The 10,305-nt window shown below is 46.4% G+C and overlaps 1 protein-coding gene across 1 annotated transcript in view; it reads left to right on the top strand.

The window, feature by feature from the left end:
• Window positions 1-368: 368 nt before the first annotated feature.
• Window positions 369-10,305, top strand: part of PPP1R11 (protein phosphatase 1 regulatory inhibitor subunit 11) — a 17,748-nt gene continuing 7,811 nt past the window's right edge. Inside the window, exons 1-2 of the mRNA XM_077484757.1 lie at window positions 369-551; window positions 3,995-4,103. Of these exons, the coding sequence (XP_077340883.1) occupies window positions 474-551; window positions 3,995-4,103 (187 nt within the window). The 5' untranslated portion in view covers window positions 369-473. The remainder of the gene's footprint in view (window positions 552-3,994; window positions 4,104-10,305) is intronic.

Consider the following 10,305-nt stretch of genomic DNA (forward strand, 5'->3'; position numbering starts at 1 on the left):
TGAAGATTAATCAAGGACATATATTCTTCTTCTCTAGTGCCTGACAACCAATGCTGCATTGTATTAGCGTTGTATAAAATGTAATCGTACAATAGTGTTAGTAATGTCTACCATTAATACATAACAACAATATTTTCGAATACATTTTTAAATCGTGTGATATAGATATGTTACATAGTAGCCTCCATTTTTCTTTATGGCGGAAGTAAATGGAATTTCCAGTCTTTTTTCTCGTTTTAACAGTTGAACCGTTCTGTAATTATTCATTTATATTCTGTCAGAATTTCACAATATATTTTTTCTTTAATTCACCAATAACCGGAAGCCTCCTTCATCTATATCATAGAGGTGGGCGGAAGTGGTGGGATAGAGCGCCGGAAGTGGTTGAGTGGTCGCTCTGTCCTTACACATAGGAGAGCGGACGGTTCCTGGGTGTTGTGGTGTGCCCCGGGGGGAGCGTAACGTCACGTGACATGGCCGAATCCTCCGGGACGGCGGTGGTGGGTGGAGCCGCGTCTAGTACGGTGACCACTGAGACCGAGACCCAGCCGGTGAGTGACGTCATCTGACACCCCAATGACATAGTGGCCCCTCCCCTTTCCCACTGACCCCCTACAACCCCCCCCCCCCCCCCCATCTCATTACCCAACACTAACATTCACACCCCACTTGTTCAAAAAAGGGGGGAGAGCAACAGGGGCGGGACTTTAAATGAAGTGCGAAATTTATGATAGAATAGTGTAAATTGGCGAACAATTGAGAAATTTTAATAAGTTCATAAAAATATAACATAAACATGATTAAATCATTTACAATGGATAAGAGATAAACATGATTAAATCATTGACAATGGATAAGAGATACTAGCAATACATAATAATAATAAATTCATAAAGAATATAATATGTACACAATTAAATCCGTTGTAGTTGATGCGAAGCATTAACAATACGTCGTAGCAGCATATAAATAAAATATGAACGTAACAAAATTCCACAGTTCACCAAATAGAGTTGGTATAAAACCATAAAGCAACAAATAGTGCCTGCATAACGGGTAGCCTCAGTATTCTATGAACAGTATTTGGACAGAGCAACTGTAAAAAGTTGAATGCGATTAGGAAAAACACGACTTCAATAGCTCTACGCGTTTCGTGGCTGATCGCCACTCATCAGGAGCAAGCGTGTACGGTAGCTACAATGAAAAAGAGGATATCAGTATAATATAATAATAGTAACAAGCATGGTATAACGGTGGGGTAATAGGCCAAACCCCACATAAAGTACATGCTTACAAATTATGATTCCCTTGGTGGTGACTGTCAGTCGGGCTCCACCAGCCGAATCGGGGACACTTCCCCCCGGGGAGCTGAGATGGGCAGAGCCGCGAGGGCTACCCACAGGGCGCCAACCAAGGCAGATAAACACCCACGAGATAAACCTGTGTGGGAAGAACCAGGACAGGATAGTGATTAGTAGTGATAGAAGAGATGGAGCCTTTTTGTCCTGGCTCCATCTCTTCTATCACTACTAATCACTATCCTGTCCTGGTTCTTCCCACACAGGTTTATCTCGTGGGTGTTTATCTGCCTTGGTTGGCGCCCTGTGGGTAGCCCTCGCGGCTCTGCCCATCTCAGCTCCCCGGGGGGAAGTGTCCCCGATTCGGCTGGTGGAGCCCGACTGACAGTCACCACCAAGGGAATCATAATTTGTAAGCATGTACTTTATGTGGGGTTTGGCCTATTACCCCACCGTTATACCATGCTTGTTACTATTATTATATTATACTGATATCCTCTTTTTCATTGTAGCTACCGTACACGCTTGCTCCTGATGAGTGGCGATCAGCCACGAAACGCGTAGAGCTATTGAAGTCGTGTTTTTCCTAATCGCATTCAACTTTTTACAGTTGCTCTGTCCAAATACTGTTCATAGAATACTGAGGCTACCCGTTATGCAGGCACTATTTGTTGCTTTATGGTTTTATACCAACTCTATTTGGTGAACTGTGGAATTTTGTTACGTTCATATTTTATTTATATGCTGCTACGACGTATTGTTAATGCTTCGCATCAACTACAACGGATTTAATTGTGTACATATTATATTCTTTATGAATTTATTATTATTATGTATTGCTAGTATCTCTTATCCATTGTCAATGATTTAATCATGTTTATCTCTTATCCATTGTAAATGATTTAATCATGTTTATGTTATATTTTTATGAACTTATTAAAATTTCTCAATTGTTCGCCAATTTACACTATTCTATCATAAATTTCGCACTTCATTTAAAGTCCCGCCCCTGTTGCTCTCCCCCCTTTTTTGACCACTACATGGATGGAAATACTTGACCTTACCAGGTCAGTGTTTCATATTAAGTCCCAAGGGATGGAAATAGATGACCTTACCAGGTCACATTTCACTTAAAGTCCCTTAACCCTTCGCCCATATAATAACACCCCACTTGTTGTATACACCCCGCTTCCAATCCCAGTACACCCCACTGATATATACATACAGTGGTGGGGGCGGGTAATTTGTGTGGTTTTATGGTGGGGCGTGTATTTCTGTGGCGAGTGGTTCTTTGGCGGGTAGTTCGTGTGGTTCAGGGGCAAGTGGTTAGCGTGGTGCTGTGACAGGTGGTTTGGATGGTTCTTTGGTTCGGGGCGGGTACTCCATGTGGTTCGGGGGTGGGTGGTTTGTGTGGTTAGGGGGCGGGTACTTCATCTGGTGTGGGTGGTTAGGGGGCGGGTAGTTTGGTTCGGGGCCGGGTGATTCTGTGGTTTGGGGGACGGTAGATCATGTAGTTCGGGGGGGGTTTGTTTGTGTGGTTGGGGGGCAGTGGTTCTGTGGTTTTTGTGGTCCAGGGGCGGGTAGTTCTGTTGTTTTGTGGTTTGGGGGCGGGTGGTTTTGTGGTCCAGGGGTGGGTGGTTTGGGGACGGGTGGTTCATGTGGTTAGGTAGTGTGGGTGGTTCTGTGGTTTGGGGGCGGGTGGTTTGCGGGTGGTTTTGTGGTCCAGGGGTGGGTGGTTTGGGGACGGGTGGTTCATGTGGTTAGGTAGTGTGGGTGGTTCTGTGGTCCAGGGGCGGGTAGTTTGTGTAGTCCAGGGGTGGATGGTTCGGGGGCGGGTGGTTCATGTGGTTCGGTAGTTTGGGGGTGGGTGGTTTTGTGGTTTGAGGGCAGGTAGTTCATGTGGTTTGGGGGTGGGTCGTTCTGTGGTCCAGGGGTGGGTGGTTTGGGGTCGGCTGGTTTTGTGATCCAGGGGCGAGTAGTTCTGTAGTTTTGTGGTCCAGGGGTGGGTGGTTTGGGCGGAGGTGGTTTTGTGGTCTGGGGGCGGGTAGTTTGTGTGGTCCAGGGGTGGGTGGTTTGGGGACGGGTAGTTAATGTGGTTGGCGGGCAGGTGGTTTTGTGTTTTGGGGGCGGGTGGTTTTGTGGTCGGGGGCGGGTAGTTTGTGTAGTCCAGGGGCGGGTAGTTTGTGTAGTCCAGGGGTGGGTGGTTCTGTGGTCAGGGGCGGGTAGTTTGTGTAGTCCAGGGGTGGGTGGTTTGGGGTCGGCTGGTTTTGTGGTCCAGGGGCGAGTAGTTCTGTAGTTTTGTGGTCCAGGGGTGGGTGGTTTGGGCGCATGTGGTTTTGTGGTCCGGGTAGTTTGTGTGGTCCAGGGGTGGGTGGTTTGGGGACGGGTAGTTCATGTGGTTGGGGGGGCAGGTGGTTTTGTGGGCGGGTGGTTCTGTGGTTTTGTGGTCCGGGGGCGGGTAGTTTGTGTAGTCCAGGGGTGGGTGGTTTGGGGACGGGTAGTTCATGTGGTTGGGGGGGCAGGTGGTTTTGTGTTTTGGGGGCGGGTGGTTTTGTGGTCGGGGGCGGGTAGTTTGTGTAGTCCAGGGGTGGGTGGTTTGGGGACGGTCGTTCATGTGGTTTGGGGACGGACAGAGACATAAGAAAACTGCGGCTCATCCGATGGCTGATTGCAGCTTGTTGTTGTTGTTGTTGCAGGAGCCGCGCTCCCTGACACTGAAGCTCAGGAAGAGGAAGCCGGATAAGAAGGTGGAGTGGACGTGTGACACTGTGGACAATGAGAACCTGGGGAGACGCTCTTCCAAATGTGAGGACTTCGGCTTTATTTTATTTTTATTTTTCCAGGAGGAACTGATGATCCTCATTAACGCCTTTAAGAGGTTTCAGATCCTGGGAGGTGGGGTGAGGTTTATAACTGTGTGACCGCTGTGATTGGCTGTCATGAGGGCTTTCCATTAGCCAAAGGCGGGTAACTGTCCCGGGAGAACGCAGTGCGCACGCTCTCGCACGGCTGTATACACACCAAGTCATGCAGCCAGCGCCAAGTGGTTAAAGTGGATGTAAACTCTTACATGTACCCGGTGAAGTGACTGGCCTCTGGTGATACACTGAGATGAAACAAATCCTCCTACATAAGTTGTATCTGTTTATCTGCAGTCTCCTCTCCTCTACATCTGTTCAGCAGAATTTTTAAAAAGCTTACCTGAGCTATCGGAAAAAAGGGGGCAGAGAGCTGAAGTTACACGCTACAGATCTCAGTTAGGAGAGCTCTGAGAGCTGATTGGAGGGAAGGGACACACCTCCTACACACAGGAACAGAGCTGAGGCTGTTAATCACAGGCTGTGTGTTGGAGCTCCGTCCCCTGTCACCATATTTCTCTTGGTGTCAGGAAAAATTGTCAGAAGTGATTCATGCTGATAAAGGAATGAAGCAGTGGACAAATGTGACACTTTGTGCCCTGGATAGAGACAAGTACACACTATAGAGCAAGGGGTCTCCCAACTTTCTAAGCAAAGGGCCGCTTTACTGTCTCTCATATGTTATGGGGCTGAACTGTGGTCAGTGGGAGTAGGAAATGCCCCAATGTCAGTGGGAGTAAACCATGCCCCATCATTGGTGTCGGTGGGGGGGGGGGGGGGAGAATGGTGCCCCATCATTGGTGGGGGGGTGGGGGGTGGTGCCCCATCATTGGTGGGGGGGTGGGGGGTGGTGCCCCATCATTGGTGGGGGGTGGTGCCCCATCATTGGTGGGGGGGGTGGGGGGTGGTGCCCCATCATTGGTGGGGGGGGGAATGGTGCCCCATCATTGGTGGGGGGGGGGGGGGAATGGTGCCCCATCATTGGTGTCGGGGGGGGGAGAATGGTGCCCCATCATTGGTGTCGGGGGGGGGGAATGGTGCCCCCTCATTGGTGTCGGGGGGGGAGGGGGAATGGTGCCCCCTCATTGGTGTCGGGGGGAGCGGGAATGGTGCCCCGTCATTGGTGTCGGGGGGGGAGGGGGAATGGTGCCCCGTCATTGGTGTCGGGGGGGGGGGGGGGAATGGTGCCCCGTCATTGGTGTCGGGGGGGGGAGGGGGAATGGTGCCCCCTCATTGGTGTCGGGGGGGGGGGGGGGGAATGGTGCCCCGTCATTGGTGTTGGGGGGGAATGGTGCCCCGTCATTGGTGTTGGGGGGGAATGGTGCCCCATCATTGGTGTCGGGGGGGGGGGGGGGGGGGAATGGTGCCCCGTCATTGGTGTCGGGGGGGGGGGGGGGGGGGCGGGGAATGGAGAGTCTTTCTCCACGAACCTTCTCTAATCTACCTTATTTGTAAATGTCAAGCCTTCTATGGTAAAACAATTGGAGAGCGAAGCGTTTTTTTTTGTACTCTCCAATACCTACTGCAACTGTTTTGTTTTCACTTCAGCTGTCAGCAATGATACAAAGTATTGAAAAGTTATTTACAAATGAAATAAATAGATTTATTTTATTAATTTTCCGCTTTTTCAATGTAAAATGTGTAAATATATGTGTAAAATATTGACTAATAAAGCAAACAATTATTTTTTTTTTTTTTTTTTTTTTTTAATTGTTTCTCGTTTTATAAAATAGACGTGAACAAAAAAAGGAAAAAAAAAATCAAGAAAATAGGGAGTTAATTAACCACTTACAGACCGGACCATTTTGCTGGTCAAAGACCAGACCACTTTTTGCGATTCGGCACTGCGTCGCTTTAACTGACAATTGCGTGGTCGTGCGACGTGGCTCCCAAACAAAATTGACGTCCTTTTTTTTCCCCCCCCCCCCCACAAATAGAGCTTTCTTTTGGTGGTATTTGATCACCCCTGCGGTTTTTATTTTTTGCGCTATAAACAAAAATGGAGCGAGAATTTTGAAAAAAACGCATTATTTTTTACTTTTTGTTATAATAAATATCCCCCAAAAATATATAAAAAAAACATTTTTTTTCCCTCAGTTTAGGCCGATACGTATTCTTCTACATATTTTTGGGTAAAAAAAATCGCAATAAGCGCTTGATTGCTTTGCGTAAAAGTTATAACGTTTCCAAAATAGGGATAGTTTTATGGCATTTTTATTAATAATTTTATTTTATTTTTTTACTAGTAATGGCGGCGATCAGCGTATTTTTATATTTTTTTATTTTTATTTTATTTTTTTTATTGTGACTGCGACATTATGGCGGACACATCGGACATTTTTGACACATTTTTGGGACCATTGTCATTTATTCAGTAATCGCTGCTATATAAATGCAGTGATTCCTGTGTAAATGACACTGGCAGTGAAGGGGTTAACCAGTGGGTGGCAGTGTAGGGGTTAAGTGTTCCTAGGGGTGTGTTACTAACTGTTGGGCTTTAATTTAGTGAACGCTGATCTCTGCTCAGCATCACTAGTTGCTAGGCAGAATGGAGAAATGCTGTTTACAACGGCATTTCTTCATTCGTCCGCTCCGTGAGACGATCGCGGGGATGCCCGCGGCGATCGAGTCCACGGGTCCCGCGACCGGACTCGCGGGGGTCCCGACCAGCGCGGGAGCGCACCGCCGGCGGCGCGCTCTCGATGGCAGGGCGGCAAATTTAAAGGGACGTACAGGTACGCCCATTTGCCTGCCAGTGCCGTTCTGCCGACGTACATTGGCCTTCACTGGTCAGCAAGTGGTTAAGGCTGATTTAGAGTAAATTAAGAGTTAATAAGGGGTTAAACAGAGGGACATTTGTTCCCCTGATCTGCAAATGAAGAAACAGAAAGATACAAAGAGAAACAATGTTTCTTTTTATTTTAGTGTTTCAGTGGCTGAGCAATGTTTTTTTTTTTTTTTTTTTGACAGCTCCAATTACCGGACTTCTTTAACCTTTCAACAGGGGAGACCCCGTTGTCGGCTCAAAGAACCGAGCCTGAACGCATCGGTTTCAGGTATCGGTGCATTTGCAGGATTACCGATACTTGTGCAAATACTCGGTATCAGCACCAATACTAGTATCGGTGCAGCCCTATTTGTTACTCTGGCAACGGTAAACTGACTACTGTAGGTGGGCACATTGTTCTCTGTCACCGTTACGACATTACAGTCATTCAAATCTTTGTTCTTGAAGTGGTCCAACAGAGTCCCAGGGGAGGCGACTGGGACAAAGCCATCCTTCAGAAAGAGACCATATGGATCAAACGTCTAAATCAGTGATCTGCAATTAGCGGACCTCCAGCTGTTGCAAAACTACAAGTCCCATCATGCCTCTGCCTCTGGGTGTCATGCTTGTGGCTGTCAAGAGTCTTGCTATGCCTCATGGGAATTGTAGTTCTGCAACAGCTGGAGGTCCACTGATTGCATATCCCTGGTCTAAATGCTTTAATAGGGGGCGGGGGCTCTCAATCTTTCTGCACTGTAATTGGCTGCACAGCGCTTACTTCATCGGAAGCTCTTCCTACTGGCTCCCAGCTGTCAGTATGTAACTGCGTGACCTTCCCGGGTCCCATGGCAAGCGGCTGCCCTGCAGCTTAATAAACACAGGAGGACGCTCGCTCGCTCGGCACCAACACCATTTAGAAAACACTTTGCATTTTCCTAATGAATGTAAAGTCTGGTTGGATGAGGAGGAGAGGCGGGACAATGACGTCATGATCTCCACCTCGTCCAATCAGAGAAAAAATTGCATTCGTTGAGAAAATGAAAAGCTTTCTCTGAATGGCTCCTGTGCCCATCAGGTGACCTCCTTTTTTGTTCAGAACGAAGCCGGGCAGCCGCTTGGCACCAGACCCAGAAGCGAGTGGCGATCACTTATCTATATCTAAACAAAAATACTAATGCGCACAACCCTTACTAATATCCCTGATGTACCCCAACGCTCAAAAAATTGATGAATACAATTTTATCACAATCACTTATCTATATTATCTATAGGTGGATAGCGGCCATCTCACAATTTTTTATTTTTGAGGAGAACATGGCAAAGACTGACACCTGAAATATATATATATATATATATATATATATATATATATATATATATATATATATATATATATTTAAAAAAAAAAGTGTGTGTATGTATATATATATATATATATATATATATATAATATAGAGAGATATATATATATATAGAGAGAGAGAGAGAGAGAGAGAGAGATAATTTTACATTTTTTTTTTTTTTTTTTAATAAAGCATGTGGTCTGTTGCTATGGTAACTTGCCTTTCTTCTGCAACCAAATATGGCAGAGGCGCCATTTAAATGGCAAAAACATCCTGAATCCTCTCCTATTCACTCATTCCCCATGACTCACTCCGCTGGGCTATATTGGGAACGCGGATATTTGGGAGCGCAGAGCGACATCTGATAGTGGGCGGCGGTGACAGATCTCCATAACGTTACCATGGTAACCGGTACTTCTGATACTTGGATCTTCCGTGTGTTCGGGTTGTCAGCACTGATTAGAAGTACTGAGGCCATCGTGGTGATTATCATTTCATGACCGGGACTGAATATGGCAGTGCTGGTTCTGTGCAGACACCCAAAATCTCCACTTCTCATAGGATGGAAGGAAGATCTTCTTCATCTTTGTTGGTTTGGTGAAGGCTGCAGATTTCTTGTGGCCAGGATCTGATTTGGGCTTTAGTTCACACTTGTGCGATCGCAGACACCGCTGTGCAGATCGCATGCGATGTCTGTGTGATGCAAATTCAGCCGTATTAACTGTATGGCTGAAATCGCATTCGCACCAAAATGGTGCAGGACTTTTTATTTTTTATTTTTTTTTATTTTTATTATTTTAAATTTTTTGGTCCAAACTGGAATCGGATCACCTGGGTGTTCACTCACACCTATGCGATTCGATTCCTGCACCATTTCACAGTTCACACTGTGATCTGCCAACCAATCTAGGGGCGTCATTAATTTTACATTGACGCCCCCCCAAGCAGTTCACATGTTAGTGTGAAACGCCGGCGATTCTGGTATGATGCGGGAAGCCGCACATGAATTCCTGGTTCCCAAATCGCAAAAAAGGTTCAACCGAGCCTTAACCGCTGAGACCTCCCCCCCCATTTCATAACCAGGCCATTTTGTTGCTATTAAACACTGTGCTACTTTAGTTGCTCGGTCATTCAACGCGGTACAAAAAATTATTTTATATCTTTTTTTTTTTTTTTTTTTTTTTTTTTTTCACACAAATCGATCTTTCTTTTGGTGGTTTCATTTTTATTTTTTTATTATATAAACGAAAAAAAGAAAAAAGGAAACCCCTCGTTCAAACTGAAGAGATTTGTCATGCAATTTGACAGGTCAAATCACATTACAAGTCGCAGCCTATTGCCTGCAATGGCACCGTTCCAATCTTTGCGTCGCCACACGGAATTGCGATTTCTGCACTATTTTTGTCGATGAAGCCGCACAGAGGTCTTTCAAGTCAGACCCCGAAGTCACGCTGAAATGCAGCTTTGAAATTGTGCGATTTCAGATGAAGTTGCACGATTTTAAAGTTGTGTTCAATGTGAATGAGGGCTTTAATAGGGGAAAAAAAACAAAAACCCAGATCTCTCCTCTGGCCTTCAATGCAGCCGATCAGACACAGATCGTTCTGATCGGCTGCTTTGCTGGTCATTAACGGTCAGGTAGACACAGAACCGAAACAGGAAGTTATGAAATCCTCCTCACTTCCTGTTTCTGACATCACACAGTGGGAGGAATAACATCCATTCCTCTCGCTGTGTGTCTGGAGCTGGATACCGCCGATCGCATCCGTACCGGGCGCCTTGATCACATGGGAGAGCCCGGTAAAGGCAGCGGTGGGTCCTCCCTTTCTGCCACCTGGAAAAGTAATCCAGCAGCTTGTTAGCCACTCGGATTACTTTTTATTTTGTGTTGAATCGCCAGCCCTAAAGAATTTCTCGATTGTGGCTGCAGCGATGACTGAGAGATCCCCCCATCCTGTCTGAGGACATTTATAAACATACAGCGCACAGGAAGTAAAAATTCAAAACCAGAAATGTTCTATACTATATTGCAGCTTACC

The sequence above is a fragment of the Lithobates pipiens genome, unplaced genomic scaffold (genome assembly GCF_037356315.1).
Source record: "Lithobates pipiens isolate NorthernLeopardFrog02 unplaced genomic scaffold, aLitPip1_a1.2 Scaffold_1, whole genome shotgun sequence".
NCBI classification, from domain to species: domain Eukaryota; kingdom Metazoa; phylum Chordata; class Amphibia; order Anura; family Ranidae; genus Lithobates; species Lithobates pipiens.